The following is a 22,268-nucleotide window of genomic DNA, read 5'->3' as shown; positions in this document are numbered from 1 at the left end:
TACATTTATTTATGTTCAAAGTTTTTATATTTTGATTTACTGTGAATATGAATATATTTCATGTATTTATAACTATTTTTAAACAAAATTTTAAATACATTTATTTTCAGTGTTTATATTTATATTTACTGTGAATATGAATATATGTATATCTATTCAATTAATTTAAAATTATATTTATACTTAATTTAAATACATTCATATTCAGTGTTTATATTACTATTTACTATAAATATAAATATGTTTACTGTGTTGTTGTTTCTATAGATGGCCTAGAAAATTATGGAGAAGTCTCCTTTGCTCCCCTCAAACTTAAGCTCATTGATTCAAAGTCACATGGTGGATTTAAAATTGTATGTTTCAAAGTACAGTACAATGAGTAAAGACTGCAACCAGTGAATTAACATCAGGCTGCATGGTTTCGATGTATCCTAATGTTCTGATATGGACTGAAATGTGTTCGTATATTCAGATGGATTACAGTTCAATCAGATTGAAGCATTTATCCTCTACTGATGATGTTATAAATCACTCTGATGATTCTTTGACTTCTTATGCCACCAGTGCTTTAATATGAACGCTTCCTTATGTTGTGTCTGTCTCTGTGCAGGACTTCGATGACTTCATCTTTGCGTTCTTTGCCATTGAGATGGTGATCAAGATGCTGGCTCTGGGGATTTTCGGCAAGAAGTGTTACCTTGGAGACACATGGAACCGCTTGGACTTCTTCATAGTTGTGGCTGGGTGAGTTTTGAAACTACAAACACAAACACACAGAGGTAGCCAAACGTTACCCTCGGAGACACTGAAGGTCTGCACATGAAGCAGTAAACTCACAGGCAACTTATTTAAACAGTAATCAATCTGGCAGTCAGGATTTAAGAGTGCAGGGACGGGTTGGTGAACAGAGACAGAATCAGGGATGTGAGAGATGCGTCAGCTTGTGCTTGGTAGATTTTAACAAGCTACAAGGCTTCCTTTGCTGGCAAATCAAACAACACTGGCTTTAAGGCAAGAGGCTGGTGAAATCAGTCCTCTAAGCAACATCAGTCTTCTTCCTCACGCTCCACTGGGTTTGTCATTAAATGAATTTACCCTCAATGTCCCATAAAAGCCCTTTAACTGGAAATTGGAAGCAAGCTGTCTCTTAATTTTTAAGAGCTCAGATTCATCTGAAGGCAGAGTTCTCTCAGTGAATGATGCAGAGTGAGGATTTGATTTTACTGGAAACTTGTTGAATATGCTTTGTGATCATTTACTACCCACATATGCACACACAGACACTTCCAAACATGCTGACACCATGATACGTTTTTATTTACATGCACAGAATACTGTGCACACCAACACTGATCTGAATTCATAGTACATGCATGCTGTATATGATTGCACTGCAACAAGGTGACACACACGCACTGATACACACACATCAATGCACACACACACACACTGTAATTTGATTAAACATGTTACAGAACATAGCCTGCTGGTTTTGGTCTGACATTTTCATCACACTTCATCTCCCGCTGGTTTTTAATGCCATCCTTCTGCCACAGCTTCTGTTGTCCATCAGCAGGAACTGGGTCTTTTTCTATGTGTGTGCATGTTGACGTGTGTGTGTGTGTGTATGTGTATGTGTGTGTGTGTGTGTGTGTGCGGCTTGTCCAGTCATTACAGGTCAGTTTAATTTATATCAAATCAAAACAAAAGCTATCACACACTGTAAACCTGAACAGTACTTCTAACTCATATCCATTAAGGGGACAGCACTCAAAACCAGCTATTGAGTTGAACCAACAATGAATTATTGAGTTATCTGAACGATTAATGTTGTTTTAATTATATGAGGATCAATTTATTGAGTTAATATCCAGGTCCAAATAACAACTTTTGAGTGTCCAGAGGGACGCTGCGTATGACGTCATCATCATCACCATGTAAGTCTTCACACACGTGAACAGCCACAATTCTGTGCTTTACAGAGCAGGAAAACTAAAACCGGAGACACAAGGATTCAGAACTACAAAATAAAACAGGAAACACAAGGATTCAGAACTACAAAATAAAACAAGAAACACAAGGATTCAGAATTACAAAATAAAGCAGGAAACACAAGGATTCAGAACTACAAAATGAAACAGGAAACAAGGATTCAGAACTACAAAATAAAACAAGAAACACAAGGATTCAGAACTACAAAATAAAACAGGAATAACAAGGATTCAGAACTACAAAATAAAACAGGAAACACAAGGATTCAGAACTACAAAATAAAACAGGAAACACAAGGATTCAGAACTACAAATAAAACAGGAAACACAAGGATTCAGAACTACAACATAAAACAAGAAACACAAGGATTCAGAACTACAAAATAAAACAGGAATAACAAGGATTCAGAACTACAAAATAAAACAAGAAACACAAGGATTCAGAACTACAAAATAAAACAGGAAACAATGATTCAGAACTACAACATACAACAGGAAACACAAGGATTCAGAACTACAAAATAAAACAGGAAACACAAGGATTAAGAACTACACAATAAAACAGGAAACACAAGGATTCAGAACTACACAATAAAACAGGAAACACAAGGATTCAGTACTACAAAATAAAACAAGAAACACAAGGATTCAGAACTACACAATACAACAGGAAACACAAGGATTCAGAACTACAATATACAACAGGAAACAAAAGGATTCAGAACTACAAAATAAAACAGGAAACACAAGGATTCAGAACTACAATATACAACAGAAAACACAAGGATTCAGAACTACACAATAAAACAGGAAACACAAGGATTCAGAACTACAAAATAAAACAGGAAACACAAGGATTCAGAACTACACAATAAAACAAGAAACACAAGGATTCAGAACTACACAATAAAACAGGAAACACAAGGATTCAGAACTACAAAATAAAACAGGAAACACAAGGATTCAGAACTACACAATAAAACAGGAAACACAAGGATTCAGAACTACAAAATAAAACAAGAAACACAAGGATTCAGAACTACAAAATAAAACAGGAAACACAAGGATTCAGAACTACAAAATAAAACAGGAGACACAAGGATTCAGAACTACAAAATAAAACAGGAAACAAGGATTCAGAACTACAATAAACAACAGGAATCACAAGGATTCAGAACTACAAAATAAAACAGGAAACACAAGGATTCAGAACTACAAAACAAAACAAGAAACACAAGGATTCAGAACTACAAAATAAAACAGGAAACACAAGGATTCAGAACTACAAAACAAAACAAGAAACACAAGGATTCAGAACTTCAAAATAAAACAGGAAACACAAGGATTCAGAACTACAAAATAAAACAAGAAACACAAGGATTCAGAACTACAAAATAAAACAGGAAACACAATGATTCAGAACTACAAAATAAAACAGGAAACACAAGGATTCAGAGCTAAAAAATAAAACAGGAAACACAAGGATTCAGAACTACAAAATAAAACAAGAAACACAAGGATTCAGAGCTTCAAAATAAAACAGGAAACACAAGGATTCAGAACTACAAAATAAAACAAGAAACAGGGAGGCTGGCTGCAGAAACACCAGAAACCACATACACACCCATTCAAAGAAGACGATATTTACAGCAGAAAAACACGTTTACAGCCTGGTTCAAAAAACAGTTTTGTTTAGTTTTAGTTTAGTTTACATATCTCGCTATTTTAGAAGATACAAGTATGAGTTTTGACAAATAAGGGCACAGCTGACTTGATTGACAGGTGGGAACACTGTAGTTGTTGTCGAGGAGGCTAAAGGCCCGCCTCTTTACTTAGACAGCAGTTAGGTTGTGTTCCACATATCCAAAATGATTCCCACCGGCGATTGGGTTGAAAACAGTGCTTCAGAAACAGACGGGTGATGTCACGGATACTACATCCATTTATTATAGGCTATGATTTCATCTTATGGTTTAGTGACGACTTTATGCCCTAACTGGGGCGGCTGTGGCTCAGTGGGTAGAGTCGGTTGTCTATCAATCGGAAGGTTTGGGGTTCGATCCCAGCTCCGGCAGTCACATGCCGAAGTGTCCTTGAGCAAGACACTGAACCCCGAATAGCTCCCTCTGTTGTTCAGAGGTGTGTGAATGTGAACGAATGAGATCAGCTAACACTGATGGTCCCTTACTGTAGCAGCCTCTACCATCAGTGAGTGAATGGGTATGAATGGGTGAATGTGATGAGTAATGTAAAAGCGCTTTGAGTGGTCAGAAAGACTAGAAAAGCGCTATATAAGTACAAGTCCATCCATTACCATTTACCTAACTTAGGACCCAACTTATGCAGAGGTGCTGCAACAGGTCACTGATGTTTAAAGTCAAAGCAGCCCAACTATTCCTCCATGAACAAGCAGTTTGGACCAGCAGGAAAACAGGCAGAGATCTTGAGCAGCTCTGGTTCTTGGTAGGCAGCCATCTGCCTGGTTAGAGAGAGGACCAGAGACAGAGACACAGAGTCAGAGGGGAGGGCAGAGCAAGAACCACTACTATAAACATGGTGACAAAGATTAGACTGATTCCCATAACAACATAAATAAAAGCCATACGTAGCTAAGACTGAATACATTTCACCTTCTTAATGCAGTGATACATCAGGAAGAGATTCCCCCTCTGCATTCTTCTATCAGCTCTAATCTTCCAGCATTGGTGTAGATCATAAAGCTGCTACCTCATTGTTCTTCCTCGCTCAGGGACTAACTAATCCAGTGCCAGAGTACCAGAGGACACTACATGGGAAGTACCTTCATGCCAAGTGTTCAGGCAGTGAACCGCTGAGGGATAATAAGGCCATTAAAAGGCTGTCCAAGATTAAACTTCAGTATCAGGCTATAAAATCTGGTGTAATGTTAATCACGAAGAAGCTCGTTAAAGCTTAAATGAATAAAGATATCCTAAAAAGATTCATACTGATGACTCTATTATTTAAAGACAGGGGGAAGGTGCAGACTCCTCCTTATGATGTTGATAGTTGTTAAAGGGGACATATCACGCTTTTTTCATTAATATATATTGGTCTAAGAGGTCCCCAAAACATGTCTTTAAAGTTTATGCTCAAAAAAACACTTTGCAATCAGATTTTGGTCTGCCTGAAAAACCCTCTTCTTCAGTCCTCATCAGAACACTCTGTTTTCTCTCTGACCACGCCCCCTCAGGAAGTGGATGTGCCTCGGCTCTCCAGCACGTTGATCTAATGTTTACATGTTGGCTGAATATACACGGCTGCTCAGAGATCGCGTTACTTCAACCCTCTGAATCTGATCCAGAATCTGATCCTGACGGAGAGGCGCCTGTAGCAGGACCTTTCTGAACGATTGGTCATAGATTTGGTGTTTCTTGTTGTTTTATTTGTCAGTATGTAGACGTGTGTCTTGGTACACAGCTACGAACATGTAGCTATGTGGCTATGCTAACTAGCGCTAGCACTTATCCATGATAAATAAAAATCATCCACTAGATCTTCAAATCTGCAGACGTGGGGAGTAAAACCGACCTCTGCCAGAAAGGCAGCGGGACCTTTTATGAAGGATTGGTCACAGATTTAGTGTTTCTTGTTGTTTCATTTGTCAGTATGTCGACGTGTGTCTTGGTACTCAGCTACAGCTACAGCTACAGCTACAGCTATGAACATATAGCTATGTGGCTATGCTAATTAGCGCTAGCACTTATCCATGACAAATAAAAATCCTCCACTAGATCTTCAAATCTGCAGACGTGGGGAGTAAAACCGACCTTTGTGTTTATTAAGACAGCCTACAACTAGCAGGCCTCCCTCCTAAGCTCCTTGTTAGCACACATTTGTGCAGGTAATGAAAAACAGAGGAGGGATTCAGTATTATTTTATACAGTCTATGGGCTGAACAAGCTCCGAGCTCTGACTCCGTGACAGACCGGATATTGTTGTTACGTAACAAAAACACTGAAGTCTGAAACGGCTCGTTTCACACACATTTACAGAAAGGTGGAGAAATCAGAACAGGGGCAGAATGGATTTTTTTCATTCTTGGGGGGTTTGTAGACATGCCAGGGAAACATATTTCAGGTAGAGAACCATTAAAAAGTCAATTTTGCATGATATGTCACCTTTAAGTTAGTGAGCCCCATGCAGAAACCATCTGCACCTACACGGTGGCCCAGAGGTGCTTTATTACCTGTTATTATCAGCATGTCAGCAACGACAGGATGGATGTTGCCGGATGAACCCTGGCGAGGAGGCTCAAAGCCCACCTCTTTACCTCACACTCGCTCGACAGCAGTGATGCTGAGTTCAACATTTCAAATACGCCGATTGGCCTCAAAACAGTGCTTTAGAAACAGATGGGTGACGTCCCGGATACTACGTCCATATTTTATACAGTCTATGGGTCAGACTGAAACACACCCGAGTTCCTGGAGACTTCAGCTCCTGGAGACTGTTGGAGGTTTCTCTACCTCTTCCTTCAGTCTGTACTTTATCTCAGAATAATCCCATGATTCATGACGGAAAGGTTGATGTGTTTATTAGAGCGTGAATGAGAACATGGAGCATGAAATGAACTCTTCCAGCGTCTGTATCTGTGGACGTCTGCATGTATGTTTGCTTTCGCCTCTGACTGATGGTGTGAGTGTGTATGTTAATCCATTTTCTCAGGGGTTACACTTTGTTGCCATTTTTGGAATAAATTGAAAAATAAAATCCCATCTTTTCCAGCGAGCCCGCAGCCAAACGGAGACAATGGTAACCCAGGAAACGGCTGTTTGTGGAGCATTTAATATATCCTGGCAACAGTTGTTAAGTCTGCAGAGGAAGGCTCTGATGAACTGTTTGTTTCTTTCCAAGTCGATAATTACAGCTAAGCTGCTTTTTCAGCAGGTCTGCACTCTCTCCTCCTAATCACCTGCATGTCAGGAGGGAGACAGGGGGCAGTGATGGAGGGATGAGTGTGCGGAGCAGGTGGAGTGTGAACGAGAGGAGAGTTTAGTGAGCGGTTTAGGGAGTGCAGGATGGATTTACCTCTCTCTTGTTTACACCCGTCTGTTGATGGTATGAAGACACAGTTGATAAATGACATTTTACTTTCACAAAGCACTTCATCACCGATGTCACTTTGCAGCTGCATCACTTGAATCACCTCCTACATACTTTATATTTCATCTTTCTGGTCTCTGTAAGGATTAGTTTGCTTTCAATCATCAAACTGCGTATATCACTCTTCTGCTGAAGGTGTGCGAAGTATTAAAAGAGCTGACGACAGCACTTTTTATGAGAAGAAATCTTCCCTCATGGTGTTTAACGGATACAGAGTATTTAAGTCTGCTCTATCAACGTGTTTGTTTCACTTTTCGAAGAGCTGGAGGCAGAAAATTGACAAATTCTGTTACTTTAATTTATTTAACAGAGAGGCGTGGCTCTGATGCAATTATTTTTGTTTTGTGTAAAAGAGAAGTGATATCATTTCGTGTTTTATGATCATTAACGGATTTACCTCACCTTACGGTCTATGGTGTAGATTTAATTTCGTTCACAAAAATGATAAATGTTCGTCAACAACCATTTTTTCATGACGAAAACGAGACTAAGATGCGCTAAAGTGCATCCCTGATGATAAAAACTCTGATGAATGTATGTTTAGTTTTTGTTGATGAGATGATGACGAGATGAAAACATTAGTGGCCGACCGTCGGTCATTAAGAATCCATGTTTCCCCCTGTGCTGTGCGTCTTTAAAGATGGCGTGATGACTTCCTGTGACAGGCTGAGTTATTATCTGAGGGGCTCAGTGTTAGCTTGGTCTCTACCTGCAGCAGGTGTGCTTTATGAACCAGCTCTCCTCACCTCCATGCATCTGTCTCATCTTCATCGAGGATTTTTACCCCCGGTGTGTGTTAGTGACACAGACACAACCGGGGGACGTCTGTTTAATATTTGATGTTTTTGCTGCTATTACCGTAAAAAGCTCCACATCTACAGCTTGATTTAATCCAGTTTGGTGAAACATCAGACACATTTAGTAAGTTTGGATCAACTCCTTGTTGAAAGATGCAGATGCATTTCAGAGTGCCGTGAACTGACTGTCTGTCCAGTGCTTCTGTCGCTGCAAGGTGCATTCAGGGACCGTCGTAAAAGTGCAATACAGCCCTTATATTGTGTTTATGACATTTTCATTTGACTCAAGAGAATCAAAATATCTTCATAGTGGTCACATCAAGAATGTTTCCTTTTTACTTTTTAGCAGTTAGAGGCTAAATCATTAAACTTAAGATATTACAATAAAGTGTTAAAAGAGTGAAATGTTGACTATTTGAACACTTGGTAACCCTGATACTGATATCTGATAGTGATGTGTCGGTCGCGAACGATCCGGCTCTAAGAGCCGGCTCTTTGAAGTGAACGACGGGAGCCGGCTCCTGACTGGGAGCCATTTTTTTGGGTGTTTTTTTTTAAAGCCTCACGTAATTGGTCAAGACATGGTGGCGTCTTGACCAATCACGTGTCTACATTGAGCAGAACAGGGAGGGGAGGGGTCAGAGACACAGACAGCACAGTGAGCACACCAACAAGAGGGAGACGAGAGGGAGAACGTGCACGACAGAGAGAACGCACTGGAAAGGTGAGAAAACGAGTGACTGCAGAAAACACAGAAAACTTTAGACACATTTAAAAGGCATAGACTGTTCAACGTCAGAGGGAAGACTACAAGGTGAAAATGTCATCAATCAGGGTCCACAAAAAACCTGCAAAGGCACATTAGATTGTCTGTGAAGGTTCTCAGTCATCCAGGTCATGGACATTAGAACTGTTTATCCATCAGTGCAATAAGTGAAGAATAAAGACAGTGAAGGGAACCTGCTGTTAATGAAGATGTTTAAAAGTTTATAAATAATAAACAGACAATCAGAGATTGGACCTTTTTGTCTAATTGTGATGAGTCTTGTTTTTTGCACTTTATAATTGAATTTCTGTAGAACTCTGCTCCATGTTGAGAATATAAATAAAGCCTTTTAAATGATGCACATTTCATATAATATATGTTTTTTACATTAGTAATTCATGTTACATATAATTGAACATTATGTTAGGTAATACAGTCATTCAAACAAGAAAAAATCTGAGGAGCCACTTGGGAGCCGAAAGAGCCGGCTCTTTGTAGTGAGCCGAGCCAAAAGAACCGGCTCTCTAAAAAGAGCTGGAATTCCCATCACTAATATCTGATCGACTACATGAATTATTTTAAAGAGAGAAAATGTTTTGGCAAAAATCAAAGACTAAACTCTGACTAAAACTAGACTAACCTTTTTTGAGTTTTCGTCGACTAAAACTATACTAAGACTATAAAGGGCTGATAAGAGTAAAATGTGACTAAAGCTAACAGGCATATTCGTCTAAAGACTAAGACTAAATCTAAAAAAGCTGCCAAAATGAACACTACTATGGTGTCAACAAGCAGAAGCTAAATGTGTCTGAACTCTTCTCTGTGGATTGATTTGACATGACCTGTGATCAGTTTGACTCTGGTGTTACTCATGTTAGTGAAAGTTCATAACCATTGTCAAGGGGTTTTGACCAATCAGAATCAAGCATCTTGTAAGACAGCCGGGTAATACATGGACATAAAACATGTTGCTGGTAAATTTTGTCAATAGATCCGACACAGTTATAGAAAATAGGGGGTAAGACGCGGTACACTGCTGTGTGTACAATAAGAGGAACACTGCAGGGTATGTGTGTGTGTGAGTGTGAGTGTGTCTGTGGGAATTATAAAAGAGTTGCAGAACCATGCACATTTAATTGAACAACTTAACCAACAATAGACGATATAACACAACTCAATATTTTCCAACCCGTACAGCATCAATCTCTGAGAAACTCTGGAGTGTTAGTTATTTTGGTTTTAATGTATAGATTGGTGCAGTGGAAGCCCGCTCAATAGAATAAAGAGTCTGAATAGCAGACTGCACCAACACTCGCTGGAGCAGACCAGAAATCCTATCCATGGTGCATCGATCTGATCTAACAGTGTTTCTGTGGCTGGATTTCTCCTGGAGAGAGACAGAAAGGAGCTCTGAAGAGTAAGTGGGGGAGTCAGGAGGGAGCAGGAGGAAGGGTGATGGATTAGCTGGAGAAAGCAGACAGAGAGAGGAAGAGAAGCTTAGGCGGTTGGGTCGATGCTTCACCGGACTCTCAATTTGTCATGTGATCTGATGTTTGAAGACAGACACCGCCAGTAGGATGCTCCTTTTGAAATGTCTGGAAAGATGGCGTGTTGCTGTCATTACGGGACAAACTCAGGAAGTGTTTAGATAAGGTTTTTATTGTAAATGACACATCTCCCTCTTATTTGCACTGGGATTGTTGCTCCACACTTTAAGAGATCCTAACCCATTTTAAACACAGTGAGACCACACACATAAGAGCAGATCAAACCGACTTTCAACATCACAATCCTTCAAACACACACACACTAGACGATTCATGAACACCGCTAGACCACACACTTAACGTTTGTTCAGATGAGATCTCACAGAAGCTCGCGTGATCAAACGTGACTTCAGGAGAGAAACAAACACGGAGTTTGTCTCTGGTGTTGCTCATGTTAGCGAAAGTTCATAACTGTTGTCAAGGAGTTTTGACCAAGCGGCAACCTCCGGTCTTAAATATGAAGTCTAAAAACTGCAGTTCATTGAATGTCCACTTGAGGCTGGCTGCAGAAATACAGGAAACCATATACACACTCAGAATCAGAATCAGCTTTATTCGCCAAGTATGCTTGAACACACAAGGAATTTGACTTTAGTAAACTGTGCTCTCTTTGTACAAGGCATAAGAATAGGAATAAGAATAAGAACTACAATAAAAAATAAAATGAAAATATAATAACAATAACCTTAGCTATAAATACAAAGAAACAACAAATAGGCATGACTAATATGTACAGGCTAAAATAATATGATAAAGTGCAGTGGTGAGTTGCAGAGGTAGTTTTACATTATAAAATAGAAGTTAAATAATAAAAAAAATAGAAATATGGAATTCTGCTTGGAGAATTGTTGCATTGTGTATCTACATGTATATTTACAGAGAGTATTGATCTGACAGGTATGACACTGTTATGGTTTGGTGTTCATCAGAGTGACAGCCTGGGGGAAGAAACTGTTCTTATGGCGGGTTGTTTTGGTGCACAGTGATCTGTAGCGCCTGCCAGAGGGGAGGAGTTTGAAGAATTTGTGTCCAGGGTGTGAGGGGTCAGCGGTGATGCTACCTGCCCGTTTCCTGGCCCGGGACCGGTACAAGTCCTGGATGGGGGGCAGGTCGACACCGATGATTTTTTCTGCAGTCCTTATAGTCCGCTGCAGTCTGTGTTTGTCTAGTTTGGTTGCAGAGCCAAACCAGACAGTGATGGAGGTACACAGAACAGACTGGATGATGGAGGTGTAGAACATGATCAGCAGCTCCTGGGGCAGGTTGAACTTCCTGAGCTGACGCAGGAAGTACATCCTCTGCTGGGCCTTTTTTCTGATAGTGTCTATGTGGGAGGTCCACCTCAGGTCCCGGGAAATAGTGGATCCCAGGAACCTGAAAGAGTCCACAGTAGACACAGTGCTGTTCAGGATGGTAAGGGGGGGGAGTGGGGGGGGGGCTTCTCCTGAAGTCCACTGTCATCTCTACCGTCTTGAGCGGGTTCAGCTCCAGATGGTTCTGACTACACCAGAGAGCCAGCTGTTCCACCTCCTGTCTGTAAGCAGACTCGTCTCCGTCCTGGATGAGACCGATGACGGTGGTGTCGTCTGCAAACTTCAGGAGTTTCACCGAGGGGTCCCCTGAGGTGCAGTCATTGGTGTAGAGGGAGAAGAGGAGTGGGGAGAGAACACATCCCTGTGGGGCGCCAGTGCTGATGGTCCGGGTGCTGGATTTGATGCTCCCCAGCCTCACCTGCTGTCTCCTGTCCGTCAGGAAGTTGGTGATCCACTGACAGATGGAGGCCGGCACTGTGAGCTGGGTGAGTTTCTGGTGCAGGATGTCTGGTATGATGGTGTTGAACGCAGAGCTGAAGTCCACAAACAGGATCCTAGCGTAGGTCCTGGGGGAGTCCAGGTGATGCAGGATGTAGTTCAGACCATTCTCATTCAAAGAAGCCGATCTTTACAGCAGAAATAAACATGTTTACAACCTGGTTCAAAAAAAGAAAGTAGTCTGGATAGCTCATTTCTCTATCAGCACACACTGTACGGGGGTGACATTTTTATAACTCATTATTTTTGAAGATATGAAACTTACGAGTTTGCCCCAAATAAGGACATGGCTGACTTGATTGACAGGTGGGAACACTATATATGTTATCCAAAATGCTAAAAGCCAACCTCTTAACCTCACATTAGCTCAACAGAAGTTAGGTCGTGTTAAACATTTTCAATATGGCACCTGCCAACAATTGGCTTCAAAACCGTGCTTCAGACACAGATGGGTGACGTGACAGATACTACATCCATTTATTATTCAGTCTATGATTTTGACCAATAAGAATCAAACATCTTAAACAGCCGCAAGATCAATAAGAAAGCTGAGTAATAAGAAATTGTTGAGGAATGCAACAAAAGGACCAGCACTTAAATAAAGTATTTTGTGCCAAACCTAGAGGCCACATACAAATCCGATTTTGACTGTAAAATAAGAATGTCAGATATTATCTTTGTCTTGTGTTCATCGAAGTTTAATCATCAGAATTCTACAGGTTTGCTTTGAAGAGGTTGTGTTTCTGTTTTCATTAAAACAGAGCGAAAGCTTTTCAAGTTTCCCAAAGAAGATTTATTAAAAACCAATCACCTTGAAATGTGCCCGTCCAAAGAAAAGAGCGCTGAATCATTACTAAGAACAGTCCAGCACAAAGTGGAGAACATGTACCCATCACCGTAATGGTGGTCCCAATCATTCATGATAATTAGATGAATTTATACATTTATCAAACTATTAGATATTGATATTTAAAATGCAAGCTTAGCACCTTTAATTGGCTTTAAATATTCATCACATCATCTTGGATTTCAGGCCTGAGAGTGAGACACAGAGAGAGGCACAGGACCTGATCCTCAGAGCCCTCTCATTTCTTCTTTTCATGATTTATTGATGACACTTTGAATCAGCTCCAACCCAGTTTAGCAGGCGGCAGAGGCAGAGGAGAAAAAAAAAATTGGGAGGATGGAGAAAGAAGTGCGGGGGTGGCAGCAATGTCAAAAGGAAGGGAGGGTGGGAAATGAAAGTGGGCAGAGAAATAGATAAACTTAGGGAGAGCAGCACATATGCAAATAGAAAATGTATATATATCTTTATATATTTATTTTTTGGAGTAACACGATTCTAACCAATCCCAAAAAGAACTGAAACAGTGAAACTCTTCACTTTGGAGCAGCTGGATTTTTGTCGATTCTAATCCCAAATTCCCCCCAAAAAAGGCATACATTGCTTACATGGTGAATCGAGTGATGCATTAAAACAGGAAGCAAACAGGCTTCATCTGCATGTACAGAAACGTTATGCATGAAACCATTTCTGTGATGCTATGGTCACATTTTGTCCAAGCTGCAACCTCCAGTCTTGAAATATGAAGTCCATGAGGATGTGTTATAAACTGCAGTTCATCAAGCATCCACTTGAGGCTGGCTGCAGAAACACCAGAAACCACACACACACCCATTCAAAGAAGACGATCTTTACAGCAGAAATAAACATGTTTACAGCCTGCGTCAAAAAACAGATAAAGTCTGAATAGCTAATTTCTCTACTCAGGAGTTCTGCCCAAATAAGGGCATGGCTGACTTGATTGACAGGCCGGCACCATAGACCGTATAAATAATGGACGTAGTATCTGTGACGTCACCCATCTGTTCCTGAGCGCTGTTTTGAAACCAATCGGCGTAGGCAGCCATATTGGAAATGCTGAACTCAACCAAACTTAGTGTGACGTAAAGAGGCGGGGTTTGAGCCTCCTAGCCAACAGCTATGCATTCCTGCCAGTCAGTCATGTCAGTCATGTCCTTATATGGGCAAAACCAGGCTGTAAACATGTTTATTTCTGCTGTAAAGATTGTCTTCTTTGAATAGGTGTGTATGTGGTTTCTGGTGTTTCTGCAGCCAGCCTCTAGTGGACGCTCGATGAACTGCAGTTTATAACACTTGCGCATTGGCTTCAATTCTCACGGCCGGAGGTTCCTGCTTGGTTGGAACACTGTAGCTGTTAGCGAGCAGGCTAAAGGCCCACCTCTTTACCTCACACTAGCTCAACAGAAGTTATGTTGAGTTCACCATTTCCAATATGGCTCCCTCCACAATCTGCTTCAAAACTGGGCTTTAGAAACAGACGGGTGATGTCATGGATACTGCGTCCATTATTTATATAGTTTACGATTTTGTCCTATTAACCGCAGGAAGAACCAGGCTTGCTGTTTTTCACTCTCTCCATTCTGTGAACATACTACGCTGGGTTAAGGCTTTCCCATCAAGCTTTATATTAATCATCAACATGAAACATGAAATAAGTGCTTTAATGTTCTCCCTTTGATTAAAAAGCAGAGCTATGAAGGGACAGACAGAGAGAGAGAGAGAGAAACGGATGTGGAAGAGAGAGCGAGTGAGCGAGAGGGAGAGAGGACACAGACAAGGATATGGCATCCATGAACAATGATGGCCATTAAATAAACTGTCTGCTGCTGGAAACCCATCAGTGGGTCTCTCTCTCTGTGAGCTCTCACTGTACACAGCAGCAGAACTGGACTGCTGTGTTTTCCTGTCCTGGTGTCCTTATCCACCTGGGTTCTCCTCCATTAGCTAGATTATCTTCCTTCCACAAGTGGGTCAGAGGATCGGCGATATATTATCAGCAAGATGGAGGGATGGAGGGATGGAGGGCAGATAGGGCTGCTGGAACATAGAGGAGTGATTAAGAAACAACAAAGTTAAGTGGAAGTGTGATCAGAATATCTCAAAGCTTAACAAGTCTGCATCTGTACGTTTCACTCTGCCAGTATTCAACAAGAACAGCCACAGAGCGGAGCATCCTGCAGCTCCTGCTTATTCACCCGCTACCCCAAATTAATTCTGCTCTCATTAATGATCGCAGGGAATCCCTGTCCGTGCACAGAAAGTCAATACTCTTCTGGTGCTGGCAGCGCTCTGGCTGATCTCTACTATAATCTGCTCTTTTCTAATCCCACAAAGAGCTGATTTCTATCTTCTCTGTCCATCTTTTTCTGGTGTGTATCTTTTTTATAATCGCTTTAATGACGAATGAGCTGATGTAAAAATGTGTTTTTAAAGAACACACTCACAGCGTTGACACTGAGGCTCTGTAATGTCAGAGAGGACAGATTTAAAGGACAGAAACTCGTCAGTGTTGTCAAGCCGGTGATGAAAATGTGTTAATTGATCAGTATCAATTAACTGATTTCATGATAGTCATGTGGCTCTGATAAGAGATCGTTTGTATAATGAACCTCATGATTCAATTTGATTTTGGATTCTTCAGGTCATGATTCAATCAATATTCATTCAATAACATTCATAGATGACATAAATATCCAAATCATTCATTACAGTTATATTTTTTAGATAGTAGAGTGTGCATTATCAGCATCCTCCTCCTCCTGGACATTAGTGCAGCTTTCAACACCCTCAATCACTCCATCCTCCTCACCCGCCTTCAATCTACCCTCGGTATCACTGGCACTGCCCTCTCCTGGTTCAAATCCTACCTCTCTGACCGCCACCAGTTTATCAGCATCTACAACCTCAAGTCACGCACAGCCCCCCTCTCTCATGGTGTCCCCCAGGGTTCAGTGCTTGGCCCCCTCCTCTTCGTCATCTACATGCTCCCCCTTGGTCACATCATACGCAGCCACGGCCTCCATTTCCACTGTTATGCCGACGACATCCAGCTTTACATTTCAACCACATCCATCACCGCTGCTTCCCACACCACCCTCACAAACTGCCTCACTGAAATAAACTCCTGGATGCAAACAAACTTTCTCAAACTCAATTGTAATAAATCCGAAATTCTTATCATAGGCCCAAAATCCCTCACTTCCACCTGCCCGGACTTCTCACTCACTATTGATAAATCCACTGTTTCAGCATCCACCCACATCTGTAACCTTGGTATCATTTTTGATCAGTCACTCAACTTTCAACAACACATTAACAATATTTCAAAAAATGCTTTCTTCCACCTCAAAAACATCGCCCGTCTCCGCCCCTCCCTTTCCTTCACTGCTGCTGAAACTCTCATCCACGCCTTCATCACCTCAAGACTCCATTATTGCAATAGCATCCTCTACGGTACACCCAACACCCTCCTCAACAAATTACAATACATACAAAACTCAGCTGCACGCCTCCTCACTCACTCCCGCTCCAGAGACCACATCACCCCAGTCCTCCAGAACCTCCACTGGCTTCCCCATCCCCTCAAGAATTCAGTACAAGATCCTCCTCATCACCTACAAAGCCCTGCACAATCTAGCTCCCTCCTACCTCACCGACCTTCTGCAGCCATATAATCCCTCCCGCAACCTCCGCTCCACCAACGCCAACCTCCTCACCCCTCTCACCAAACCCAAGCACCGAACCTGGGGGGACAGGGCCTTCTCTGTCGCTGCCCCCACCCTCTGGAACTCTCTCCCCCAACACCTCAGATTCTCTCCCTCACTCACCAAATTCAAATCCGGACTCAAAACACATTTACAAAGGCTTTTAAACTAGAATTGATTGATTTTATTCTTGTTTTGTTTTATTTTGCTGCCTTGCTCTTCTTTGCTTTTTCTTTGCACTGTTTTCCTTTTGCTTTCCTATTGTATCATTTTATCTTATTTTCCTGTAAAGCGCTTGGAGAATCTTTTAAAGCGCTTTTATAAATAAAATGTATTATTATTATTATTATTATTATTATTGGTTTACAAAAAACTGACTCCATAATTAATTTGACTGTTGAATTATTCTAAACAGTAAAGTATAGTAAGTTCTTAAATCTCAGTTACATGGGGGTCCATCGCTCTGGAGGTCCAACCATCGCACACACGCTCCACTCTCTGCAGACTTTAACAACTCAACAACCGCTTCTTTAGTCACACTTAGCTCAGGAACCTTCTGCTATGTATCTTTGTCTTGGTGTGGCTTAACACGGTTTTTCTTAGGTCCAAATTCCACCGTTCTGTGTCCGGTCGGTCTCCGATCCGTCACAGCACCAGATCTGATAGGTTTCTATTTTAGTCAATGTGTTAACTTCCACTGGAACCGCTCCGTGGGGTTCCTGCTGCGTCTCTGATCCATTTATTGATTAGTTGGGCCAGGACTGGAGCCAACAGGTCAGAGGTTTTCAGAAGACCAGAAAGACAACATGGATGAGAAGAGGAGGAGGAGAATCCTTGATTCAGTACCGCGGCAAAATCTCGGTCACATGACTCCAGCTGTCCGACGGTCCTGCTCTGTGCTGCGTTCCAAAAACACAACCGGTAGGTGTTGATGGACGAGAGAGCACAGAGCCGGATGGCAGATGGACCGGACACCGATCTGGTGGAAGTCTGATGTTATGTTGTTCTTAATGACACTGTGAGGACGTAGATCCTTACTGATGAAGATCACCACAGAGTCTGTTATCTTCAGTGCACGCATTGAGCTTGATGCAGTTTGCAGACAAACAAGTTGTGATGCTGCATTTAGTTTGTGAGCCGCTGGTTTAGCTCGAGCCACAGGTGAAGGGGAAGGCTGCTGACTAGACATTTATCCAGAAAACAATCATCGACACCCCGTCCACAAGGAGGGTCAGTTACAGACCTTAGGAAATATTTTAATTACTGAAGAAACTGGATTTCTATTTTTAATGAGCTGAGAGCCAAAACCAAAAAAAACCTATGAAAGATGTTCTGGAACGTTATAATCATACATAATGAATATAGAGTTAATGAAAGTTTAACTTTCTGAATTAAATTGTGTAAAAAAAAAAAACTTTTCCTGATATTTTAATCTTTGAGATGCACTTGTTGGTGTAGTTAATTTTGCAGCTTGCTGCGTTTGCAAAATAATGCATTTCCTGGAGGGAATAACAGTAAGGACATTATTGTATTACTCTGATCTATAAAAACTTCTGCTTCTCTTTTGTTTTTGTTGTTTTTAATCCGACTTTACTCTGTCTTCTATCAGATTATGAAGAAAAGTGTTGATTGTGAATTTAAGACTCATCTCAGTGAGCATCACCGCATCAAAGAGTTTTGGTAGACCTCTGACTCTGTGAGAGGAGCAGAATCACAGCTCAGTATCTGATCGCTTCAATGGGAAGGCAGATCTGCGGGGCCGTGGTTGTCAGGAATAAGTTGGTTAACATTTGGGTTAGATAAGCAGCAGAGTGGGCTGATGGTACAAAGTGTTGCTGATGAAAAGCTTTCAATCTGATTCAGCATGAAAACACTCCATCTGTCTGTTCTCTGTGGTTTCTCCTCTCACACTCTCTCCAGAATGATGCCACATGATGCACTTTCTTTGGTATTACCAGGCGCTCATCGTCAGCTGCTCTCCATGCTCTGACCTGGCATGCTTTAGATGTCTGATGGTGTTACTTGTCTGTAATGTGCTCATCCTGCAGCTCTGGCATGTAAATGATAATTGTACACAGACAAACACACAATAATGGATGGATTGATCCAACAATGGATGGATACACAGCTATAATATTGGAGGTATTTTATCCAATAATCTCATAAGACACTATCCAAAGTAATAACAGCAGTAAAGCAGCTCTTCAACAGAGAATCTATCTGTCATTGCAACAACTAGAAATAAACATGGCTTCCAAAAACTCTAAATAACTCTGTTACTAGAATTCACTCTTCACTTCTCATCACTATGTATTCATGTTTTTTGGTTGAATGCATTCTCTCCAGGGTGTTCACATTTCATTTGCAAATTTCCCAAATTGCCAAAAAGGCCTTTAATAACATCCAAAATGAAAGTTCCTTTAGAAAGACGGCACATGAACTAAGAGTTGAGATAAGGGTCTTTTAAGAGAACCTGGGGTAAGCATGTTCTTATGAAGAGAGGGTCAGGCGTTGGGTTGTAGCTGTGAGGTGACCTACTGTATGTCTGTTTGCCTTCCAGCAACAACATGAATAATTCACTCTGTTTCATGTTTCCTGTGATCTGCTGAATCAAAGTTCAATAATCTGTCTCCTGAAGCTCTAATTGGGTTCCCCTGAACTCATAGAGGAGAGCGAGCGAGCGAGCGAGCTGCAGAGTGTTTCCAGAGGATTGCATCTGACAGCAGCAGACTCCTGCTGTGTGCTGCAAGTGTGAAAGGGCAAATGCCTAAAGAAATCAGGCCCTGACATTGTTTAGTGTCCTCACAGCTTATGTCTGAATGCTTCATTATGTTCCTCAACTGTGGTCACTGAAACTAGGCGCAGAGTGTCCCTGCACCCTGTGGTGCAGATATGCTAGGCTAGCGGTCAAATTCCACTAGATCCGTGTCCGGTCACTCTCTGATCCGTCACAGCACCAGATCTGATAGGTTTTTATTCTAGTCAATGTGTTAACTTCCACTGGATCCGCTCTGTTGCGTTCCGACTGCGTCTCTGACCCGGCAGGTTGGAGCACTCCGGATCAGATACACAAGACTCCTACGACGCATCAATCTCAACAGAGCAGATGGAGCGGGACAGGAAGTCAGGTTTCACCAAAACAAAATGAAAACATCCGGTTAATTTTCAGAATAAAACACTCTGTGTTATCACCAGATCGTATTTCACTTAACTACAACAACAAACCAAAGTCATGATGAGCGGAGCCAGGCCTGTAGTCAACAGGTCAGAGGTTTTTCAGAGGACCAGAAAGACAACATGGATGAGGAGAGGAGGAGGAGAATCCTTGATTCAGTGATTACTGCAGGGAAAACCTCGGTCACATGACTCCAGCTGTCTGGAGGTCCTGCTCCGGACCGCAGCGGATTGGAGACAGACTGGACACAGATCTGGTCAAAGTCTGATGCAACCAATCGGCAACTTCAGGTCTCAAAATATGAAGCCCATGTGGAAACTGCAGTTCATCGAGCGACCACTAGAGGCTGGCTGCAGAAACACCAGAAACCACATACACACCCATTCAAAGAAGACGATCTTTGCAGCACTAATAAACATGTTTACAGCCTGGTTCAAAAAACGGCTTGGATCTACTTAGCTAATCTCTCTATCGGCACGCAATGTACAGGAGTGAATTTTATTTCTTACATTACGGTTCAGAAAATATTAAGATTACGGGTTTTGCCCAAATAAGGACATGACTGACTTGATTGACAGGTGGGAACACATAGCTGTTGACTAGGAGGCTCAAACCCCGCCTCTTTACCTCACACTAAGTTTGGTTGAGTTCAGCATTTCCAATATGGCTGCCACGACCGATCGGTTTCAAAACAGCGCTCAGGAACAGATGGGTGATGTCACGGATACTACGTCCATATTTTAAACAGTGCATGGATGTAACACATCTTGACCTCTCCATGCACACCCATGCTTTACGTCTAGGCAACAAGACAAACAAGACAAACAGTCTTGTAATTATTGGTGTCTACATGGCATGATGAATAGGTCGAGCAGTGAATTTGTGTATCTGTTTGATGCATAATTTTCTGCTGTGTTAATGCAAATTGTTGCAGAAAAAGCCATTTGTCAGCTCCCTTTATCAGCCATTCAGCAAATGTATTTTCAGCATAATTCCTCACATAATTTCTTGCTTAAACTAACTCCCCAACCTCAAACAAGCATGACAAAATGAGGAAACTCCATCAAATGTGTCTGTTCTCTTCGTCTCTCCTCGGTCCATCGGCGTTGATGTGCATACAAATGTTGAGATGGAAACCCAGCCGAGGAATTAATGGAAAAATGAACACACAATGCTCCTTCTACATCCGTCTCACCGTTTATTTCACTGTTTTCAGTCAAACTTTTGAGTCACTGTTGCTTCGTCAGCTCCTTCTCAAACATCTGTCGGATGTAGGACATAATCATTATCATACATAATGCATTAAAGGCGCAGTCGCTGTGGCTGTCTGGAAGAATAGATTCAGACTGAAAGGCAGACGGATGAAGGATCAGTGAAGACAGACTCTGGACCCTGTTCTACATCGCTGAGCTGCCTGGCGTACTTTTCCTAATATAGGTCTTTCTGGGTGGCATCTTGTGTAGTGTGTTTGTTTGTGTGCACAACCCTTTCCAAGCTACTGTTGCCCTTGTTTCTGGAGAGGAAGGTTGTATGTATACCATCCTTCTTGTGCCTGGCTGCTTCGGCACAAACACTCGCGCCGCCAGTCTCTTAGATAAGAAACATGCTGTCTCCAAGCCCTGCGGAGTGTGTGTGTGGTTTCATCCGCTCCATACCTTCTTATTGTTTGACATCTATGATTTTCATCGCCGTCTTTGTGAGTTTGTCCTTGTAAGGAGCTCTTGATGTCAACATGTGCTGGGGTATCATATCATGGTGTGTATGACAAGATGTAAATCTGTTTTGCCCTCGACTCGGTCGCTGTGTGCGAATCTGCTTTGTGTGCTTTAGTTTGGGAATTCTCCTCACGCAAACTCCCTCCCAGGCCGGGCCTCCCTGTGCTTCTCATTTCTTAGTCCGCCTCCCGTTGCCCTTCCCTGCAACAGCATCATCAACACTGGCACGGACTCTGACGAAAACAGAGCACAACTTCCTGTCGTTTCCATAGTTTGTTTGATACACTCCATTTCTCCTCGGCTGTTCCTTCCATCCAGATGGGGAGAGATGGGTCAGTTTTCAGTGAGCGCACCGAGCCCCATCTGGATCTCATCAGGGGCAGCAAGTGCTTTTGCATGGTCTATTGTTCAACAGACATCATTCATCATCTGCTTTTAAGTTTGTTTATGTAACTCTGTCGGACCAAAAATTACCCTAATATTTATACTCTGTCCCTCTGGAGATTCATGGCATGTCGGTGGCTCTGACACATGATGATCATACCACACATTCCTCACTGGGACCACAGATTCAAAGATGTGGTGAATTCATCGGATATTCGCTCCCTCTTAAAGCGTGATGATCAGACTAAACTGACATGTTCCTTTCACTCCAGTCTTCAGTCTGACGTGGTGTTCATGTCACCTCTGTTGTGCGTCAAAGGATCTGATATTTGACCTGATCCACAGTAACTGAAGTATTTCTCCTGTCAACATCAGGATCATTATTTTGT

The 22,268-nt window shown here is 41.8% G+C and overlaps 1 protein-coding gene across 1 annotated transcript in view; it reads left to right on the top strand.

Annotated features, from left to right (window-relative positions):
- cacna1g (calcium channel, voltage-dependent, T type, alpha 1G subunit) overlaps positions 1-22,268 on the top strand; it is a 436,435-nt gene that overhangs the window by 182,460 nt on the left and 231,707 nt on the right. Inside the window, exon 3 of the mRNA XM_034708799.1 lies at positions 611-744. Within this exon, the coding sequence (XP_034564690.1) occupies positions 611-744 (134 nt within the window). The remainder of the gene's footprint in view (positions 1-610; positions 745-22,268) is intronic.

The sequence above is a fragment of the Notolabrus celidotus genome, chromosome 18, assembly GCF_009762535.1.
Source record: "Notolabrus celidotus isolate fNotCel1 chromosome 18, fNotCel1.pri, whole genome shotgun sequence".
NCBI lineage: Eukaryota > Metazoa > Chordata > Actinopteri > Labriformes > Labridae > Notolabrus > Notolabrus celidotus.
Note: the sequence above shows the minus strand (reverse complement) of the source record. Positions and strands in the feature narration are given on the sequence as shown.